Source organism: Eleginops maclovinus, chromosome 5 (genome assembly GCF_036324505.1).
Source record: "Eleginops maclovinus isolate JMC-PN-2008 ecotype Puerto Natales chromosome 5, JC_Emac_rtc_rv5, whole genome shotgun sequence".
Classification (NCBI taxonomy): Eukaryota; Metazoa; Chordata; class Actinopteri; order Perciformes; family Eleginopidae; genus Eleginops; species Eleginops maclovinus.
In genome coordinates, this window is record NC_086353.1 from 27,860,008 (window position 1) to 27,883,259 (window position 23,252).

Sequence of the window (23,252 nt, forward strand, 5' to 3'; positions counted from 1 at the left end):
ATCATTGCAGGCCCTGGTGGATTGAAATTCAGAGGCTACTGACACTGGGGGGTTTGTTAGTCTCTCAACGGTAGCAAACAAGGCACGTGAGTTGTTTGTGTTTTTGGCAATGATGTCAGAGAAGAAGACTGTCGTGCATTTTTTAATTCGAATTATAAAAGCCAAGTCTTCCTTTATAGATTTCAAACTGAACCTCGAGATTTGTTTTTCTCCACCTGCGTTCAGCTTTTCTAGACTCTCTTTTTTCGGTTCTCACGCTCATGGCCTTTCTCCATGGAGATATTTTCTTGCCACATACCTCTTTTACGTTAGTGGGAGCAATGGGATATATAACATTTTTAATCTTTGATTTAAAAAGATCGACTAGCTCAATTAACAGAGATGTTAGCGAGGGCTAGTGTGGGAGAAAACTTCTGAACAAACATTTCCCTTGTGTTTTCAGTACCTTTTTGTGGTCATCTCTTTTTGAACATTTGTGTGAACAGAAAGAGAGCTCTCAAAGAAAACACAGCAATGATTAGAGAGCGCAACATCAGTCACCGCAACCTCAGAGATGTTCAGACCCTTTAAGATGATTAAGTCTAGGGTGTGCCCCTTGTTGTGCGTCGGAACCGTCACATGCTGTCATGTGTCAGTCTATAGTTATCAAGAACACAAAACAGTTCTTTAGCCCCTCGGTCCTCGGGGTTGTCAACATGGATGTTAAAATCATGAAATATATCTTGTCGCGATGTTTGTGAAGATGATGAAGAAGTCTCCGGAGACACCAGCTTGTATATAATAAGGTGTATTACAACAGCATACTATCATACACCAACACGGGCAATACGAGGTTCCCAGAGCCAATTTTGGAATTCCCCCCGAACTGTCTTTGTGCACACACATTATAGGAGAAACATGTATGTGCGCGTCCAAAGTGTGTGTGCTCACAGGAGGTAATCAATAACAAAATTAGAGATGTGGGTAAGGAGGAAAAGAGAGAGGGTTGTACTTGCTGGGAGTCTCCTTACACACTGGGGACACATATGTATGTATAAAAGACATCAAAAAGTGCATTTTGCATAATAGGGGACATTTTAAGCTTGTTGAATACACTATCAGTCTGATTTTTTATGAAAAGCTGTGGCTGGAATCAGAGCTAAACTGAATAAATTCACACAAACGGTTGAGCGCTTTCTGTTTCTAAGCTGATTCACCGTTCTTAGGCCATGTTTACATGGTCGATCTGAACAGAAAAAGCAAAAGTGGTGTTGCGTTCTAACTTTTTATTCCGCGTTTAGACAAGCGTTTTTAGGGGGAAATCTGCGTGCATACGGTGACGCAAAAGTTTGTGGAATTCCATGTTGTATGCATGACAGGTGGCTAGGTGGTAGTGTGAAACACTGCCACACCACCAAGTCCACGCGGTTGTCCCAGGTCTCGTCTGGTTTGCATCCGACGAATTGGTGCATCAACAATTTGATGGAGGTAATTAATGCGCCTTCTCTGTTCAGTATTACCATCTGTAAAGATTTGGTACAACTGCTAACAAGACTCTAGGGTGTTTATAAGAGCTGCTAGGGCAACCTGAAGGTCCGACGGATGGAAATAATCCGACATGTTAGTTGTTAATTTCCTGTACTGGCGCATTCCTGTGATGTAAACGCCTACACGACGTGAGCAGATCAGAGCAGGCTTTTGCGTTTTTACCCTTTAGACGGGAACGCGACGGTCTCCGTCTAAATAAAAGACACATCCGATAAAATATTTTATCGTTTTCACCCCGTTAGCGTTGTCGTGCAAACAGGGCCTTTATCTATTGCCTATTGTAAGGGGCTGAGAGGCAAGGTACTTGGAGGCACCTACATTCATAACAGGTGGCTCCACCTTCTCCCAATTAGCAGTATTGGGAGCAGGTGTGGACACCCACACACCAGGTGCTGATCACTCCTCAAGGGAGACAAAGCTCACAGAGAGGTGCCGATTGTGTTGGCACACGGAGGGTGGCTCCCTGTCTGAGAACTAAGAAAGTTTGGTAAGCTGGTAAGTCAGTTATTGGCCCAGCTACGTTAACCTTTGTTCGGAAGGTTTTTTGAGTTGGGTAAAAATAAAGCCCTTTTTTGATTCAAACACTGTCTCTGTCTTGATTGCTGCGCTACCACTTTCCTCTTTTGCCAGCCCAGTCCTGTTATACTATCAACACAGAGATCGGCAAAACTATAAGCAGGCAGGGTCCCAGCTAGTTCTGGAAAGATTTGAGAGTGCCATACGCCCTTGAGCCTGGACCCAGCATATATCAGTTGGTGCTTGTTGCCTTTTGTACACACACATCCTTATCAGGCTTCGGAGACCGCGGATGCGGTCTCGAAGGGGGAGGAGGTGGTGTACATTTTGGGTTGGATGATTTTGGAAAACTGGTACAGTGGTGTCATTCCCAAATAGTCCATTCACTTCCAGGTGGACTTCCAAACGTTGAATTTTAATTTCCAACACGGCATTCTTCTGTAGAAGTTTTTGGAAGTCATCTGTAGAGAGGGAGGTATTTTGCTGCTAACTAGCTTAAGCTAAGTAGCACACAGTGCCACCAGTCTAGGCTTTAGCTGTTGCTAGGCCAAGCTACTATCAGACTGAGGTGGTCGTAAAAATATTGAACTATGGCCAAAGCCCTCCATCTATTTAAGAAGAATAACTGTCCCGGTGATAAATTAATGTCCAGGAGCTGCTGCTCGAAGTTTTCAGAAAAGAAAAATAGGAAAATCAGCATAAAAAAATCAAGCAAGAGCAGGAGCAAGCAGAAAAGCGTCTGAACCGCATGCACCTCCACCCAACGCTCCGAACACATCACCCCTATCCTCCACCATCTCCACTGGCTGCCCATCAAACACCAGATTGACTTCAAATCTTTCTTTTCACCTACAGAACCATTAGCAACTTTGCCCCCCCCCCCATCTCTGTGAACTCCCTTCCCAGTCAAATTCCAACTGCCACACTTTAACTTCGGTAAGGAATTAAAAAATATATATATATTATTTTCTTTATTTACTTTATCTGACATCACAATGTGGAGCATGACCATATTGACAAACATGATCCATTGTAAAAAATTGGGACCTGCGTTGATTTGTCAAAACCTGTGGCCATACCTGGGGAGTAAAGAGACTCACCATTTTACTGGGTACGATTCACAGGGAAAGTGTACTGTGGTATATGCAGTATGCTTATTTCCACACCATTGTGTGACGGTTGCAGCATTCACTTCCATCAGCTGGATGGTGGTCTCAGTCATCACCTTGGTGATTACACATTCTCGGATATGCACATGTCCCCATTTTGAATGGAAACCCCCACTCCATCACAGCGCACTGCATTTTGGTAGTGAGTGTACCGGACTATAAAATATGAGGCATATAATGCATAAATTAGATTAAAAACAGACACCACTACTGTTAAATGTTTTTGTAATTTGTATTTATTTACAATTTCATGTTCACAAAGCCTCCTTACACTTTAAGGAATGAATCCACTTTTATTATACTTTATGTGCTATTCTACAGTTTGTAGATGGTGCCCTACACTCACATTGGCTTGAGGTCTGACGCTCTGAAGAGGGAAGAAGTGCCTCAACGAAGCATTTGCAAAATTCCAACAGAATACAAATTATTCATTATTAAAATAACTATTTGTCTATCTCTGTCATTTTTAATGTCTATGGATTTATGTGGTTTTTTGTTTTTTCACAATATTGTTTGAATTGCTATTGTAAGAGTGACATTGTGTGAGGTAAACATGATTATGCAAACACAGGCTAAGACATAATTGTGTAAATGTAATTTTAGCATATTCTAGAGTTGGTATCTATCATCTTATATAATAAGAGCTCAGTGTGTATGTTAATTTAACATATCTTTAGTTTTCCACATCTGGTTGTCCTGAACCTATCCTCTTTTTGTGATGGGGTGGATAGTTGGTCTTTCCCAAGTGACAACAAAACTCTGCCAGGTCCTTGACATTATCAGAGCCAACACAATCCAAAATGAAAGATACATTTGATAGCAACCTAAATGCTAATAATTGTTGCATACACAGATTGTGTTTACAAACCTGTCGATGAACATTAAAATGGTAAATGGGTCCTAACATCGACTAAAGTGGGCTGTTGTGAGGATTGGTCCACTGGGGTTGATGATGGCGGGAACACAGTGTAAAGATGCAGAGAACAATGCTTTTGATGAGGCACACACAATTAGATAATACACCATGATATATATATAATGATATACTCTATATAACATTAACATATCATCTAATCACTGGTAATTAGATTACATGCTATTTGCATAACAATCAGGAAACATAATGCTGGTGGTAAAATAGTATTAGTATACTACAAAAACAGCAAATAAAACATGTATCTACCGGTGTATTTTCTTGGCCCCAACATAAGGGATGATCTTCTTGCCTAGAAACTCCTCTGCTAGAGTGTTTACAGCAGGGGTGCCCAACTAGTCGATCGCGGTCTACCAGTCGATCGTGAGAAAAGGTTGTGAGTAGGCTATCCTCCTACTGTTGTGTAAAATAGGCCTACAGTAAAACTTCCAACTTAAAACATGTTAAATAGGCACAATGAACTGCTGATCCGTGAAGCAGTGTGTAGATTTGTACAGCTATAGTAAGGTAGATCAGGCATAATCAAAGAAAAAATCTCACGTGCTTCTTTCTAGCTGCGCGCGCATGGTATGGTTGCTAGGTTCTAACTAAGGACTCGGAAGGGCGCGAGAAGCTTGACTAGAGCGAGTGGATACTACCATGGCAGCAGAAGCTAAAACATCTAAAACTTATTATTTTCATTCAGAGTGGGAGGAGGATTATTTTTTCGTGTATTCGAATGCCAAGTCCATCTGTCTTATCTGCAATGCAAATGTGGCTTTACCAAAGAAAGGGAATTTGGAGCGGCATTTCAAGGCGGTCCACACGAGCTACGATACAAACTTCCCAGCTAAATCACCACTGCGCGCCCGAAAAGTCAAGGAATTGAAAAGTCAGCTAGCAGCACAACAGTCCATTTTTACCAGGCCCAATACCACGAGTAAGGCTGCAACCATAGCTTCTTATCGTGTCTGTCGTGTTCTTGCAAAAGGAAAGAACTCTTTCAAGGATGGTGAGATGGTGAAAGAAGCGTTCATGGAAGCTGCAGATGCGCTTTTTGCCGATTTTAAAAATGGAAAGGAGATTGTGTCTGCTATTCAGGATGTGCAGCTATCAAGAAATTATGTTACACGGCGATGCGAGGAATGGCGGAGGATGTTGAACAGCAATTGAGGAATGATATTGACACATGGGAGTGTTTTTCTCTGCAAGTCGATGAATCCATGATGCTGTGGATGTGGCTCAGCTATGTGTGTTCATTAGAATGGTTTTCGACAATATGAGTGTAAAAGAAGAGCTGCTGACCATTTTGCCTTTGAAAGGGCACACAAGAGGCACAGATATGTTTCAGGTTTTTATGGAATTCGTTAGTAAGAGCAAGTTGCCCCTCTTGAGTTGCAAACTCATCTCCATTACAACCGATGGGGCTCCAGCAATGGTTGGACGTACTGCTGGATTTATGCTGGGTTCATTGGATTGTGCAAACAGTCTGAATCTTTCCCGGATTTCCTGAATTACCATTGTATAATTCACCAGCAAGGGTTGTGCGGGAAGATTTTAAATATGAAAGACGTGATGGATGTGGCTAACAAGATTGCCTGTTCTGTTCGGGCCAGGAGTCTGCAGAGGCGATTATTCCGTGCGCAACTGGAGGAGACCGGTGCAGAACACACAGATCTGCTGCTGCACACAGACGTAAGGTGGCTCAGCAGAGGTACATTTCTGGAACAGTTTTCTGAATTGTTGCCTGAAATTAAAGACTTTCTGAAACGTTCAAACCATGCTGAATATGCACAGCTAGAAGACAGTCAGTGGCTCTTGGATTTAGCCTTTCTTACTGATCTGACTGACAAGCTCAATAACTTGAATCTAGAGCTGCAGGGTAAGAACAAACACATCATCAACATGATCAGCTCCGTCAACACCTTTAAAAGCAAGTTACAGCTGCTATCAAGCAGGTTGCAACAGTGTGATCTGCGGAACTTTCCACACATGGACACAGAACTTAAGCGTCAGGGCAAAGACTGTGCGGAGCTTGAGAGTGCACGTTATGATGATCAAGTGCAAAGCATCTTGTCAGAATTTGACAGGCGCTTTACTGACTTTGCATCCATTGAGCTGTTGTCAGTTTTCTCAGTTTTCCATTTGGGGAAAATATAGATGTGGATTGTATAACGTCCAAAGAGGCATCACTCTTCAACCTGGATAGCGGTGCTATTGAGAATGAGATCCTCACACTAAATAATGACATTGAGCTCAAATCAAGAGACCTGACACCTGATGTCCAATTCTGGAGTCTAATGCAGAAAGAGAAGTACCCCAACCTCAGACAAACTGCAAAGAATTTGACTGCACTTTTTGGATCAATATATTTGTGTGAGTCTGCCTTTTCACATATGAAAATCATTAAGTCAAAATACAGATCCACCATGACTGATGACCACCTTGCGGCCTGCTTACGGCTGGCACTCAGCTCCTACTGTCCGGACTATGAGAGACTAGCTAACACATGCGATAAGGAGTCCCCTGACAACTTGGTCATAATTACCTTAAAACTCCTTAATATACTTGAATTTGTCTAACTTATCTAACTCTGTTTCTGATCCACAAAGCCGTTATGTTATAGTGTCTAGGCAACTTTTTCATATACCTGTATTATTGGTGAATCTGTATGCTCCTAATTGGGACGATGCTGGATTTGTGCAAAGGGTTGTCTGTCAGCTACCTGACCTTAACACTCACCTGTTGATCTTGGGGGGAGATTTTAATTGCGTCATGAATCCAAACCTGGATAGGTCCAGACCTAAAGTGCAGACTCTCTCTAAAATGGCCTCTAAGTTTTCGGATTTTTTCAGCCGCGCAGCTTGGGTCGATCCATGGCGCTATTTGAATCCCCATAGTAAAACGTTTTCTTTTTATTCTAACGTGCACCACACATATTCAAGGATTGATTATTTTTTATTGACAAAAAAACTGTTGAACTCTGTGGAGAGGGTTGAATATTCTCCGATCGTGGAATCGGACCATGCCCCCATATTACTGGATCTCCATTTTCACCATCACTACAGTAGTCGTCCTCAGTGGCGGTTTAACACCACATTACTGTCAGATAACACATTCTGCACTTCAACTTCTAAAGCCATCGACACCTTTTTGGAGACTAATAAAATGGATTCGGTATCCCCGTCATTGCTATGGGAGACACTTAAAGCCTATCTTAGGGAAGAAATAATAGCTTACTCTTCTCATCGTAATAGGGAAAGAAGAGACAAAAGCAGCAGTTAATTGATGCTATATGTGAATTGGATAGTAAGTATTCCACCTCTCCAAGTCCATCGCTTCATATGGAAAGAATATTGTTACAAACTCAGTTTAACTTAATCTCTACCTCTGATACAGAACGACTTATCCCCATGTTTATAATATGACCCACGCGATCTCATATTATAAACATGGGGAGAAGTCATGGCGTCTTTTAGCACATAAACTTAAATCTAAGTCAGCATTGCAAATTATATCACAAGTTGAAGATGCAACAGGGGAAATCACAACGGACCCCCTAAAAATAAATGATTTTGATTTGTATAAATCAGAGTCACTGAGGGAAGCCCCCACACTATCCTCTGATCAGAGGGAGTGTTTATATCAACCGATGGAACTGGGAGAAGTAAGAACTGCCATTTCTACCATGCAGAAATGGAAAATCGCTAGGGCCAGATGGCTTCCCAATTGACTTTATAAAAAATTCTCAGATCAGTTATGCCCCCTAATGTTAGATATGTTTAACCATGCATTGTCACAGGGCAATCTGCCTGACTCCCTTACTGAAGCATCCATAACTCTTCTGTTAAAACCAGACAGGGATGTTTCAAAATGTGGATCATACAGACCAGTATCACTTTTAAACACTGATATTAAAATACTCTCTAAATTATTGGCTACACGTTTGGAATCACCCTTGCCACATATAATATCAGCTGACCAAACAGGTTTTATTAAAGGGTGGCATTTGTTTTCCAACATAAGAAGGCTTATGAATGTGTTGTATAGTCCCTCATCTAATGATTCCCCAGAAGTTGTGGTTTCATTGGATGTGGAGAAGGCTTTTTTTTTATTTTAAAGAAATTTGGTTTTGGTAAAACGTTTACTAAGTGGATCCAACTTCTTTATTCTTCCCCTCGGGCCTCGTTAGTTACAAATCATCGGCGTTCCCAAATTTTTTCTCTATCTAGAGGTACCAGCCAAGGTTGTCCATTGAGCCCTTTGTTCACACTAGCAATAGAACCACTATCCCTTGTACTTAAATAAGCACCCTCTATACCTGGTATACGTAGGTGGGGAATGGAAATGAAGTTATCCTTATATGCAGATGATATGTTGATTTATATATCAGATCCACTGCAATGTATCAATAGAATTAATTCAGTGTTGCATACGTTTGGTCAGATCTCAGGCTACAAACTTAACTTAACAAAACGTGAATGTTTACCTTATGCAAATCCCAGACCATGCTCTGCCATTTCATATCTTTGGGTATTAACAAAACTCCTTCATTTAAAAACCTCTTTGATGGGAATTTTGCCCCACTCATCTCTAAACTTAAACTAGATTTACAAAGATGGGACATTCTACATCTGACATTAGCAGGAGAGTGAACTGTGTTAAAATGAACGTTCTGCCAAGATTTTTATTTCTGTTTCAATGTATTCCTATCTTACCAAAATCTTTTTTCTGTCAGCTTGATAAAATGATATCTGTTTATATATGGAGTGGGCGGTGCCCTAGAATTGGGAAGGAGTTCCTCCAACAACCAAGAGCAGAAGGCGGGTTGGCTCTGCCGAACTTTAGAGGCTATTACTGGGCAGCAAACGTACACAAGATATCATACTGGATTCAATCTCCAGATACAGACTGGTGTGAACTGGAAGGCATGTCATGTATATCGTCATCCCTCCGTGCTCTGATTTCATCAAATCTTCCTGTGAAGGTTTTACAGTTTACATCAAACCCGGTTGTCATCTCCACTCTTAAAATATGGTCCCAATTTAGGAGGCAGAACAACGCAAGGGAAACTCTTTTGTTTTACACCCCGCTGTGCAACAACCACAACTTCTTACCAGCTGGATCAGACATTTGCATCATGGCGTAGAAAAGGGATCATGAGGTTCAATGTTTTATATGTAGATGGGACCTTTTTTAGTTTCAATGATTTACGTCTTAAATATGACCTCCAACAAAAGGACCTATTTCGCTACTTTCAAATCAATTCATCAATTTGCTAAGACCCATAGCCCACAGTTTCCCAACCTTCCTAATAAATCACTTGTAGATTTAATTTTGGATGTTCCTTTTTGGTTGAAGGGTTTAACAGCACGCTCTTACTCAATGATCATGTCAATGGACAATGCCAAGCTGGACAGGATCAAAATTAGCTGGGAGAAGGAACTTGGAACTGAAATCTCAGAAGATTTTTGGTCTGAAGCTTTGCATAGGGTGAATAATAGCACCTCCTGTGCAAGATTGGGTCTAATTCAATTTAAGGTGGTACATCGCCTGCATTGGAGTAGAGCGAGAATTTCTTCCTTTTATCCAAATGTTGATAGCAGTTGTGCTAGATGTCATGTCTGTGTGGCAGACCTGACACATATGTTTTGGTTTTGCCATAGGCTAACAGGGTATTGGTCTGCCATATTTGATGTACTGTCTAATGTCCTTGGAGTTACTTTACAACCTTGCGCAATGATTGCATTATTTGATGTACCAAATGAAGACACAAGCATGACTAAGAAGCAACTCAACATCACGGCATTTGTTTCTTTGCTTGCGCGGAGACAAATATTACTTAATTGGAAATCAAATGTCCCACCCACTGCAGCACAATGGCTGAAAGATGTAATGCTATTTTCACATTTGGAGAAGATTAAATTTGCAATGAGAGGCTCAGACAAATTTCGGTCAGTCTGGGAACCTCTTTTGACATACTTTAGTAATCTTCGAGAACTCCCCGGCACACTGACTGACCAAGTTATAAGTAGTCAGTAATGTAAGAAGAAGGCCGGTAGGATATTAAAGGACCCCCTTCACCCCAGCAACAATCTGTTCTGTCTGCTGCCGTCTGGCAGACGGTACCGCAGCATCCGGACCAAGACCTCCAGACTCAGAGACAGTTTTATACCACAGGCTATAAGACTGCTGAACTCCTGAGCTCTGTGAATGTCTACTCACATCTGTTTATAGTACACATACGTATATATTATACATATCTGCCATACATATCTGTTTATAGTACACGTATCTATGTATTATACATATCTGCCATATACATCTGTTATACGTAATATATGCATCTGTCCATACCTCCTCATTCAACAGTGTAAAGTATTTAAATACTTTCAATGTATTCCACATATGTATATATTTCACATCCTTAAATCTTTATTGTTGTTATTGTAAATATTCTTCTCTCTTTTGGCACTATTTTATTTATCTTATTTGCACCATGTATGTTGAGTTGTTGGAGGAGCATGGGATATAAGATTTTCATTGCCAAAATATACGTTGTATATGCTGTTCATATGACCAATAAAACCTTGAAACCTTGAAACCTTGAATCTTGTGGCTTGGGGCCACACTATAACATACTTTGCCTTACATGCAGAGCTCCGAAGTCATGCTTTATCTCATGGTGATCCTATTCATTTGTTTGTATTTTAACTTTATTTAGGAGTATTTAACTATAGATACTGGTCACTAAAACCTTTTTTTTTTTTTTTGTCATTATTATTGTTGTTTGGGTCCAGTCGGGGTGGGTGGGCGGGGAGTGTTTTGTTTTGTGTGTTTAAAAAAGACAAAAAGAGTGAAAAATCTTATCTAACCTTGCTGATACGTCATTGTCATTAGTCTTGATTTTTCAATAAAAAGATTTGAAAAAATAAATAAATAAACAACTTGGGTAAGTATTACAGTGTAAGTACACATGTGTTGCAGTATGCTTGTTCACTCACCATTGTGTGACAGTTGCAGCATTGACTTCTGGGAGCTGGATGGTGGTCTCAGTCATCAACTTGGCGTTGCTGATCACACACTCTCGGATGTGCTTATAAGCACGTGTCACCATTTTGAATCGTGAGACCCTCACTCCGTCAGTGCACACTATTTGAGTAGAGCTGACAGAGCTTTGTGAAGATGGCCTCTACCACTCTGTTGCAGTCTGGCCACTGTGCGGGACTGTGAGCCCCAACGAAGCACCTGCAAATCCAACAGAATACTTTTAATGTTAATTACTAAAGATTGATAGTTGTTTTTAGCTTTCTGTGGCTTGATTTCCCTAAAGCTACGAGGAAAACCCAGAAAGTGTTGGTCTGATTTATTCCATCTGACACATAGCCTTGCTTATTGTAAGCCTCCTAGTAATTGTTTGTTTTGGACCCAAGGAAGGAAAGGTGGTGTTCAAGTTAATAAGGATCCTTTCATAAACTTGATAGAATCGATAGAATCGGAGGATGAAACCCTCTTTATTGTCACATACATGCACACAGCAGAGCACACACAGTGAAATTGGTCCTCTGCATTTAACCCATCCTAGTACTAGGAGCAGTGGGCAGCGCCCGGGGAGCAATGGGGGGGGGGGATTGGAGGTGTCCGGTGCCTTGCTCAAGGGCACCACAGCAGGGCCTAGGAGGTGAACTGGGACCTCTCCAAGTAGCAGTCCACTTTCCATATTTCAAGTCTGTCCGGAGACCCTACGATTCCCAGTCCAAGCCCCTACTGACTGAGCCACTGCTGCACTAATTAAGGTGGAGTTAGTATTTGAGCCAGTTTCAGTCATTTTAAATGTCTCTGTGTTTACTTAATGTAACATACCTTTTAGTGCTCTCCACACCTGGTGCCACAATTTGAAGAAACCCATTATCAGGTGTCCTCTTTTGGATTGGATCTCAGTGTTGCTGGGTTATGGCTCTTCTGGCCTTATCCATCACTTCCTCTGGGGAAAGAGGTCGCATCCCTGGTCTGCCTTTGTTCTTGCCTTCACCTTTGTAGCTTCCATTGTGTTTGTAAGGTTCAGACTGCTGTCAGATGTTTTCTAAAGCATGGTTCCCTCTAGAAAATAAGAAATATAATATATATTTTTTAAACAGAGAAATAGATCATTTATAATAAATATTTATTAAACAAGCTGTAAAAATGAGCTGGTACAAAACATTACTGAAGGCAACTGTGCATATTATCCTATTACCAGGGCTTTCCAGAAATAATAATGTATAATGACACATCTTTTTGAACAGGCTAAAAATATTATATGATATTAAACAATGATACACTTAGGAATACAACATAAAAAAGATACAAAATGTGATTAAAACACAGCAATAATCTAGCTACCAGTACACAGTATGTATAGTATGCCCTCTCCCGGTCATTATTCAACAGTGAGGTTTAGTATTTAAATGAATGGCAAAATAAAAACGGTTATAATCAAGGGCAAGACTTGACTGTTGGTTTTATTTGTATCTCATGCTGTTAAAACTCGCTTAAAGACTGAATTAACTTTTAACACACGTCGGACGGAGAGAAAAACACCGGAGACGGTGGATGATTAACGGTAATATCCCTGAGCAACATGTTCTTTACTTAAAATATATCTATATATATCTAATAAAACTGTTTATAAGCGTTGACAATGTCTTTAAAAGATCTACTTACTTTCACAGAGTTGGGAAAACGTGATTCTCTCACTAGCCGGCATCCGCTCCGAGTATACACGGCATACTGAGACGCCGATTGGTCAATTCTTGGTTGACTGTTGGTTACAATACGAGCGCTGATTGGCCAGAGCTCTGAATTCTTGGTTGATCTTGGTTACAGACGGCAACGCAATTGGCTGTCACAACCAAGATTGAGCTCGACTCACAGGCGGCAGGGAGACCACAACCGAGAAAAACTAGCGAATCTCTATTTCATATTGCATCGCTTTAGAGTCGCTAGCATCATTCTCTGAGCATCGCTAACATCAGCTTTGTAACCGAAAGGGGGTCAAGGAGTTGGCTCGAATATCGGCTTATTGTATTTTGAATGAATATAATTGGCCTCTGTATTTGTTCCCAGTTGTTTATACAACTTCAATATTAAGATGCTAGTAAACTGCTAACAGCTTTCTATACACTGGTAAATAGCTGTTCAAAACCGATAGCAACAGGTGGCTCCGTGGCGCAATGGATAGCGCATTGGACTTCTAGCAAAACACTTGTGAAGTGATTCAAAGGTTGTGGGTTCGAGTCCCACCGGAGTCGATGTTTTTCTTTTTTCGCTGCGTAGATTACGAGCAAGACGGGAGGAGACCGAGTAGAGATGTCTTTTAAAATACATGGTTCTACTGGCTTATATTGTATTTACCTAAAACGCAGCAAGCTGACTGGTTGGTTTCAGATCTCCCTACCGCTTGTGAGTCAAGCTCATGCCTGGTTGTGACAGCCAATGGCGTTGCCGTCGTAACCAAGATTCAACCAAATGCGACCTCTTTCCCCAGAGGAAGTGATGGATAAGGCCAGAAGAGCCATAACCCAGCAACATTGAGATCCAGTCCAAAAGAGGACACCTGATAATAGGTTTCTTCAAATTGTGGCACCAAGTGTGGAGAGCACTAAAAGGTATGTACATTAAGTAAACACAGAGACATTATCTACAACATTTAAAATGACTGAAACTGGCTCAAATACTAACTCCACCTTAATTAGTGCAGCCAAGTTTATGAAAAGATCCTTATTAACTTGAACACCACCTTTCCTTCCTTGGGTGATGGGTTTTCCTCGTAGCTTTAGGGAAATCAAGCCACAGAAAAGTAAAAACAACTATCAATCTTTAGTAATTAACATTAAAAGTATTCTGTTGGATTTGCAGGTGCTTCGTTGGGGCTCACAGTCCCGCACAGTGGCCAGACCTCAACAGAGTGGTAGAGGCCATCTTCACAAAGCTCTGTCAGCTCTACTCAAATAGTGTGCACTGACGGAGTGAGGGTCTCACGATTCAAAATGGTGACACGTGCTTATAAGCACATCCGATAGTTTGTGATCACCTACGCCAAGTTGATGACTGAGACCACCATCCAGCTCCCAGAAGTCAATGCTGCAACTGTCACACAATGGTGAGTGAACAAGCATACTGCGAAACATGTGTACTTACACTGTAATACTTACCCAAGTTGTTTATTAATATTGATTGTTTCATGTTTTCCAAGGTTCAGCAGGCGTTGCAGGTCTCAGGAACATCAGATCCTGAAGCAGGGTATCCCAGCTCCTGACGCACCAATGGCAGGACCTGAGAAGCTTCCTGTGGCCATGCAGAAAGGGCCATCTCTGTATCCCGGGAGTTTGGCTCAGCCTCACATCTTTGTTCTGCCACCGAACACTACTGGTGAGGCAAAGCTTAAGAAGGGATCGAGACCACTGGCCATCTGCAGGTCCCACCACCACCTCCATACAATGGACGTCCCTTCCTTGCACCAGCACCACCATTTTTTAATTCCCTATATGGTACCATCTGTGCCTGGAGCCTCACAGGTTGCGCCTGGAAGCTCACAAATGGTGCTTCTCAACATGCCTCCAGCAGCTACTCAGCGCTAACAAGAATTGGTTCGGTGAAGCATCAGAGGGCCCGTCGTATGAGGAATGGAGGGCTATGCTGGAGCAAAGATGGTATGGGAAAACAAGAGAAGAGATGCCCCTTAAATGACTTATTTTGTGAGTAGGGGGAGGGTGTTTCATTTTCTTATTTACCTTACACTTCAATTATTTACAATTTATTGCACTATTTAGTTAGTTATGCATTATGTTATTTATGGTACACTGTTGTTGTTATTATTATTATTATTATTATTATTATACATTTTGTTGTGACTTTTTGGGATGTTTCTGTGTTTTACTTCTTTATAATATTTGTTATTTAATTTGCTACATTTTCATTTTGTTATATTTTGCACTGTTTATTGCACCGTTTGTTATTTGAGACTCTAATATAAATATTTTTAATAATTGTTGTTGTTGTAATTATTATTGTTGTTTTAAGTATAAAACAAGTTTGGATGTTTCTGTTTCTTCATCATCATATTTCACTTTCATTATTACTAAGTAGTATTTGATCTTAAGTACCTCTTTTGAAGTACTGTACAATGATGTACTTACTTGCATGCTCCTTAATACTTCAACTTCACTACATTTCAGAGGCAAATGTTATACTCTGAATTCATTGATTTGATACCATAAGTTACTTTGAAGATTTTGATTCTGTTACAAAGCATAATAATATAAACAATGAATGAATTACGAGTTTTTAGTTAATAACTTTATTGATCCCTTTATTTTATTCACAACCTACCCAGCAATATGGTAAAAATATTAATGAACATGAATACATGGAGTAATGGGAGTGGAGACCAGACAGCTGATCAGATTCAGGTAGTTTTTAGCTGCTATTCAAGGGAGCGAGCGGGATTCGAAACCGCGCTCGCAGACGTATTTCGATGACTTTTTAGTTATCTAACATAGACTAATGCACTATGTCCTCAGATCAGGGTTAAATCTGTTTGACTCTCCTCTCCGTCTCTTAACGGCAACATCCTGTAGCTAAAGTTGACTAAATCGAACAGTGAAATTACTGTAGACACTTGGGCAGTTTGAAGATTCAGTATCAGCCATAGGGTATTAGCAGGAAACAATGACAATTTACTCCAACCACTAGATGGAGACTAATTTACAGTGTGGGTCTGGTCGGAGATGGGGGGCAAGAGCCGAAAGCAACATAAGACAGGACAGAGGAGAGCAGATAGGCAGTCTGCAGGCTGCACAGATCACTGATCATAGGGATGCTCAGGACAACAGTGGCTTTTCTTCTTCACGCGGCTGCCTCTTTGGCGGTAAGAAAACCAAGCTAACTTCCACTATATCTTACAAGATACTATTCATACGTTTTTTGCATGTCCAGCTTTTAGGACATTTTTCTCTTTAGACTTCTGCCACAAAATAGGTGATTGAAATTACTTTGTGGGTGGTTATTTACAAACCACACTGCTCACTGTGGAGAGTTTTAATAGAGACAGTTTCTTTGGTGAAGGGGTTCCTCTGCAAAACTGCTCATATTGAGGTGTGTGTATTATCCAACACAACAAAAGAATAATAATCTTGGAAGACATACTGATTATGTGTCATTTTAATTTCTATTCTATTGTTATTTTTCAACTTTAAAACAATACCTGAAAACCAAACACACATACTGTAGAAGGAATGTGTAACTTTGTTTACCATTCCATGTGTTTGGTTCTGATTCTGATCTGATTAGGTTGCTTATTGTTACATATTAAACATGTTTGAGCTTACTTCCTGATGAAATGTCATCAGAACATGCCTCTTGTGCAGACTGGCGGCAGGACGATGAATCTTAGTGACAGCAACAATGTCTCTGACTTTTTTTATTCATAGTTTTAAACCTTCAATAATTTTTTTTCTCAGCTCTTTGTTCATCAGTTAAACTGTCAAGTAGACCAACTTATGTTTCCTGAGCAATTCAATTCGATTGATGAAGGTTGCATACAAACTCAGCAGTATATTTACATTATGCATTTCATCTTTTCATAATGGTTGCTGTTTGCATCCAGAAATAAGTATTGGCAAGTAGTGGTTCTGTTTGTTTGCATCTACCACCTTAAAATCCATGTTTACCCATGTGTAGCGGTTTCTAACAGTGTCCCTCGGCTCTGTCCAGGCCCCTGTGCCGTGTGAAGAGAAGGTAATTAATCTGGAAGCAGAAATCCAAGGCCTGAAGACCCTGATCAACGACCAGCATGGCTACATCCAGGCGCTCCACAACAGCCAGGCCGGGCAGCTGGAGCGCATACCCAGCTCCCATCTGGGCCCAGAGAACCTCTTTAAAGGTGGGGAAAGATTTCCATGACAGATACTTTGTATAAATTGTATATGCTTTCCCTTTAACAATTCCTACAATGTGTAAACCTAACTGCTTCTTTACATACACACCAGGTTAGTCACAAGTTATTAACCCTATTTACCATACAGTGTGTCCAGCCTGAGTTCTTAGCGCGTGTGAAAGCTAGGCTAATTAGTATCGTTTTATAAACAGTGGATTAAATGACCAGTTGTAATGTTGAAAGTGTTTGCTTATATTGGAAAACCTTGAGGGAAGAACAGAGAAAAGTTTTATTGAGTATAAGAGAGCACAGATTCCCCTGATGCCTGCTGGTTTGTAGATACTGTTAGCTAAAGCAGCTTTGTAAGGTCTTGTGTGGAGTTCCTTTGCATACAAGTGTCATGTATTCATTAACAGATGAATGTGCTGCTAACCAATCAGCAGTCAGCATTTGGTAGCTTAGGCATGGCCCTGCAGCTGCTCCACAGGAAACACTTGAAGCCACTGATATTCTCACAAAGATGTTTCTGTTTGCTTTAATTGTATCTAAAAGATGTCTACCTAGCAGTTTGAGTACTTAGCTTGGTGTGTATGTGTGTGTTCAGACTGCTCAGAGGTGTTTGCAAACGGTAACATGGCCAGCGGGCTATATGTGATCCGTCCACACGGCTCCCCCACCTCACTGAGCGTCTACTGTGACATGAACAATGGGGGAGGTTGGACCGTCTTCCAGAGGAGGAGAGATGGCGAAGAGAGCTTTGACAGGTGTGTGTGTGTGTGTGTGTGTGTGTGTGTGTGTGTGTGTGTGTGTGTGTGTGTGTGTGTGTGTGTGTCTGTGTGTCTGTGTGTCTGTGTGTGTGTGTCTGTGTCTGTGTGTGTATAGGTGTGTACTTGTCATGATTTGGGATTGCAGGTAATAGTGTAATCAGTGTGTGCTCTGTGTGAGCAGAGCGTGGGTGGAGTACAAGCATGGGTTTGGTGACCTCTACTCCCCTGATGGAGAATTCTGGCTGGGGAATAAAGTTCTACACAATCTCACCTCCACAGGTATGTGTGTGTGTGTGTGTGTGTGTGTGTGTGTGTGTGTGTGTGTGTGTGTGTGTGTGTGTGTGTGTGTGTGTGTGTGTGTGTGTGTGTGTGTGTGCGCACGTGTGTGTGTGTGTGTGTGCAGGATTTGTTGGATGATGGCTGCCGGTGTAACTTCTTGTAGGGAACCACGACCTGCGGATCGACATGGAGGACTTTGAGGGTAATCAACGCTATGCCGAGTACAAGAACTTCAAAGTGGACGATGAAAAGGTAAAACTGCCAAAATAAATGAATATAAACAAGTATAAGGAAAGAAACTTCTCATTGTAACTAAAACTAAATCCTTCGACAGGACTCCAGATTTTAAATTTGCAGAAAGGAGATCATTTGATTCTCTTTTTATTTTAACAACATAAGCCTTCATACTGGATGGAATAAATAAATCATATCTGTTTGTGCTGTAAACTTTCTTTCCTTTTCTGTCTTTAACCTCGCCTTCCCTTTATTTCCCACAGCACAGAGCTATTATTTAGACTAAGTGTGTTATTTGTGTTTTAGGATCTTTGCTATGGAAAACACAGCAAGGCCATCCAGGCCTGGCAGCTGCTCTGCATCTCTCCTCGTCTCTCTCCTTTCTTCACTTTTCTTTCTCTTCTTTCTTTCTTTCCTTTCAAACTTTTAACCCGTATTGCTATTGTTTTTGTTTTTCTTCACTCTTATCTTTATCAATATTGCCTCTTCGCTGCACCCCATCTTTCCTAACTCTTGTTGTTGTTGTAATTGATCATGTTGTTTCAAAAGCAAATAGCAAAAATAATCATCTTAGCAGGACCAAACGGACCAGAGAAAATATCTGAGCCTAGCTCACCTTCTTTGTCATCCACAAAAGCCTGGCACAACAGGTGCAATAAATCCCTTACACCGCCCCCATGTGATAATAGCCGGAAGTGACCAATCATACCTGATTGGTATGATTGGTCATACCAATCAGAACAAATATATACAACAGCAGCAACAATAAGCCGTGGCAACACAAGCAGTCAGGCTCCTACACTCATGAGAACTGTTTTTTTTTGTTCTCAAAGGACCAGTACCAGTTACATGTGGGAGAGTACACTGGGGACGCAGGGGATGCCCTGGCTTATTTGCACAGCCCCCCCCCTGTTGGAAAGAAACGGACTGGTCAATTTCTTGCAGAAGAACTCCCTGGGTCAAACAGGATCAAGTTCAGCACCTATGACCAGCCTAATGATGGCAACAGGGAAAACAGCAGCAGGTGCATCAGACACAGCCGATCCGGCTGGTGGTTCAGCAGGTAGGGCCGTCCCACTGAGAAGAAGTGCAAATACAGAGAGGAAAAACAAGGGGGCAACTTACACACACTTTGCATTATATAGAAGGTACTGCAGGACTTCTTCTGTCTCTCCTCATTGCAGGTGTGATTCAGGCAACCTGAACGGTCACTACTACAGAGGGCCGTACCAAGCCATGGCTGATGACGGGGTGGTGTGGTACACATGGCACGGTTGGTGGTACTCCATCAAATCTGTGGTCATGATGGTGCGAGCCGCTGACCTCGAGCCTCCACCACAGGTCATTGAAGATCATCATGGCCGATTTCAAGACTGAAAGCAAGAGAGGAAGCGTGTCTCCTGCCCAAGAGCTTCCAACACACATCAAACATCATGCAGTGTAACCTCTCTAAAGTCTCTCCTCTCATGTTTGACTTGTTCAACAAATGTAAATACTGCATTTTTAAAATATCCAAATAAAACTGTGTTGCTTTCATCTCATATCCTTTTGTATTTATTTCATGTCCAAAATAAAACTACATGGTGAACTGAGGCATTTCAGGTACATCTGAGTTTTTGCAGGACAAACACCAGACACATTATTTTGGATTCAATAAAATGAGCCAGTAATCGCTCAGTCTTTGAGAGCGTGGGAGATTCTTTCTGTGGAAATGATGACTTGTGGTTTTACATGTGATCCAAAGTACAGACAGATATTGGTCAGCCACTAGCTGAGCTTTGCCTTGTTTCTGTTGGTAAATGAGCGATTTAAAGCGGAGAGTAAAGGGGCAAACACACTCTGCATATTTGGCTCTGAGATGATGTGTTTGTCTCTGAACTGACAGCTCAGACCTAACATCCAAGGGTGATTACATTCCACAAAGTAGTTTCAGGTAGAGGTTGTGAGGAGCTTGCACAGAGGAACAGATCTAAAGGTTCATGTCAGCAGATCAGGTCAGTTCCTCAGATGAGCAGAAGATAAATCTATCTCTTCACTTCTTCCAGAGGTCCAAAGCATAAGAGTGATTGAGTTTTGCTCTTTGGGAAAAATGTCCTCTTTAAAAGAAGGGTTAGAAAAAAAAAAAATAATAATAATCCATGCTAATCCACCATGAAACACCCAAACCTGTCTGAGTCTGTTCCCACAAACTTCCAAGGTTTCTTCTCATCCACCATTTTAGAAAGAGCGGCGGTAGAAAAGAGCAGGATAAAAGGAACCTAAACTGTACCACATATCAGTAAAAACATGGAAGGATAGTCATAACAAGAGTGAAGCGCTATGTACAGACCCTGAGGTGTGCCGGATAATTCAGTTTTCTTCAGAAAAAGAAGAAAGGCTTGTTGAACTAGGCATTTGGTAGAGAGCATGGCCATTCCAATGTCAGACATAAGTGCATCGGTGCCACTACAATGTCTCTACGCTTTCAACATAAGCGTCTTTTATGCAATTTGTTCCTAATGTCCAAGTTTATCTTTCCACAACAGAGCTGTGAAGTCTTTCTCTCTATTTGGAACAGCTCCGTCTTTTCCAGGCTGGTAGAGCAGGAGGTGGGAGGAGAGGGAGGCTTGTTGTCAGGGTTATCTGGGCGATAAGGGTGCCGCTGTCGGGAAGGAGGCAGAGTTCCGAGGTGAGCCGAAGGGGGAGGTGGGGGAGGTGGGGGAGAGGCGGCGGGGGCTGGCCAGCAGGTCTCCGTTGTGCAGCTTCCACAGCAGCTCCTCGTTCTCCATGGACAGACGCTTGTTGACCTTGGACTCCTTCTGCAGCGTCTGATGGAGTTTGGCCTGCTCGCTGGAGAGCTGCCTGCAGGGGGAGACAGAGCGCTGCAGTGAACACCTCTCACAGAAGAATCATAATTACTGCTCCCCGTCCAAGGGGAAAGTGTCAGACAAGAACTTGAGTAAAACCATATAGAACGGTCCATCTTCTCACAGTTATGTTTTGTTTTTGATTATTACAATAGGCAGTATTTGACTTTGAGTGTTTCATTTCACATTCTGTTTGTGTCCTTGCACTTGTACTTAGTATTTCCACTTTTCTTGAATTCGTTTTTTTTTTCTATTTACTTCTAAGTATATTGTATGTTGCATTGTTGGAGGGAGCTTGAGATTATTACGTTGTAGCTCTTTGCGGATAATAATAAATCCTTTGAATCTTTTAAAACAAGACCTAACACAGGTCAGCGCTTCCACTGGTCAGACGAGACACTCATCATAAAACAATAGATGCTCATACAGCTGCTGGTCAAAGCATCTGATTAGATAATGTATTTATTTAATTCATGGCCTCACAATTGGACACTACCTTTATGTGGCTGATGTTGGGATGAGATATTGTTAGGCTCAAAACACAATGTTCTAGAGAGGCTCATTTGAGAGGGAGTTCAGACATGAGATCAAACCAGAGGAAAGCGGGACTGATGTATCTGTAGTTCACTGTGCAGGGCTTAAACAGACAGCACGCTGAATCTCACAGATAAGGCAGTTATTTCAAACAATATAAATCTTGACCAATTCAAATGTGTGTCAGGTAAAAGTATCTGAGTTTGAACCTGCTTTTAGTCGCTACCACGGGGGGTTTACCCTCAGAGGACTCTATATGGCTGGACAGAGAGTCACAAAGTGAGGACAAACAAGGCAGTAGGAGCCGACTCGCACGCACGCACGCGGGCACGGCACGCACGCACGCACGCACGCACGCACGCACGCACGCACGCACGCACACACACACACACACACACACACACACTTTGTACGTACCTTGAGAGAGCAGCGTGTTTGTCCATCCTGGCCCTGTAGTCCTCATTCTCCTGTTGGACCTTATTCAGACACTCCTGCAGTTTTACATTCGTCTCCAACTGTGACACACACACACACACACACACACACACACCCACACACACACACACACACACACACACACACACACACACACACACACACACACACACACACACAGCATAAGTTTTATATTGGGTTGTTTATGCATACATTCTTGAAAAACAATGTCAATATATGACCTTTTTTTCCTAAAACAACATACCAAAGGTGAAAGTAATCAGGGGTAGTGAGAATGAAATAGCCCCTGAAAGTCTTTACAGCACTTTAAAATGACACAGGGTTCCCACTCTTTTCTCGTCATTATTCTTCAGGAAATGTGCAGTAATAGGGGAATTTTCCAGGATGACACCACAATTTCCAGCAGATTTAACTTGTTCTCTCAGGGGTGATGTGTTTCCAGTGACTGGGCGATAATATGGGATAAAAGAAGACTGATTGCCCACCAGTTTGTCCATGTCCATGAGCTTCTTCTCTTTCTGGTGCAGCTGGTTGTTCTTGAGCTCCAGCACCACCTTAATGCTCTCCAGCTCCTGCTCCAGGTACACTGTGTGTGAGTTCTTCTGCAAGAACAAAGAGACAAAAGTACGGCACAAGTGGTTAGAGATCAGCATCATTTCATGAGGCCCAGGATGTGTGACCCTCACTGACCAGCAGAGGGCGCTGTGGTGAGCAGAACCAGCCTATCCTCCTCCACTATCACTAAATTTAGGAACCTTCAGAGTGATGCATGTCTGGTAAGAGAAAAGGTAGTGAGCATCACATCGGCTTTCCCCACAAAAAGAAACGGGATTTTCCTATTGGTTTTTAAAAATATTGCAAAAAATAAGACCTGTGATAAAAGCGTTTATGATACTTAGACTTTTTAACCAGGATAATCTCCATATTTTTCCACCACTTTTATAACAGTGGAAGCACAGCTGCAATCACCAGAAGCAGAAAACTAACGTTTAGCTATGAAGGAACTACATCAGGTCACATGACTTCATGTCACCCTGGCTCAACTAAAGGCAGCTTATGTTCACTGTGATGTCATTGAGTATTCTCATTTAGTCA

At 41.7% G+C, this 23,252-nt stretch overlaps 2 protein-coding genes and 1 non-coding gene across 4 annotated transcripts in view; 2 read left to right on the forward strand and 1 right to left on the reverse strand.

The window, feature by feature from the left end:
* Window positions 1–13,323: 13,323 nt before the first annotated feature.
* Window positions 13,324–13,415, forward strand: trnar-ucu (transfer RNA arginine (anticodon UCU)). The gene is given in 2 exon segments: window positions 13,324–13,360; window positions 13,380–13,415. It is a non-coding gene; the product is annotated as a tRNA-Arg (tRNA).
* Window positions 13,416–15,939: 2,524 nt separating this feature from the next.
* Window positions 15,940–19,857, forward strand: LOC134864976 (fibrinogen-like protein 1). The gene is made up of 7 exons (XM_063884340.1): window positions 15,940–16,033; window positions 16,879–17,047; window positions 17,646–17,805; window positions 17,990–18,087; window positions 18,251–18,339; window positions 19,155–19,384; window positions 19,506–19,857. The coding sequence occupies exons 1-7, from the start codon at window positions 15,983–15,985 to the stop codon at window positions 19,696–19,698; spliced, it is 990 nt and encodes a 329-aa protein (XP_063740410.1). The 5' UTR covers window positions 15,940–15,982; the 3' UTR covers window positions 19,699–19,857.
* Window positions 19,853–23,252, reverse strand: part of LOC134864975 (microtubule-associated tumor suppressor 1-like) — a 48,403-nt gene continuing 45,003 nt past the window's right edge. For both annotated transcript variants that reach the window (XM_063884339.1, XM_063884338.1), the window contains 3 exons: window positions 22,643–22,759; window positions 22,119–22,216; window positions 19,853–21,162 (listed from right to left, as the gene is read on the reverse strand). In XM_063884339.1, coding sequence (XP_063740409.1) covers window positions 20,940–21,162; window positions 22,119–22,216; window positions 22,643–22,759 — 438 coding nt within the window. In that variant the 3' untranslated portion in view covers window positions 19,853–20,939. The remainder of the gene's footprint in view (window positions 21,163–22,118; window positions 22,217–22,642; window positions 22,760–23,252) is intronic.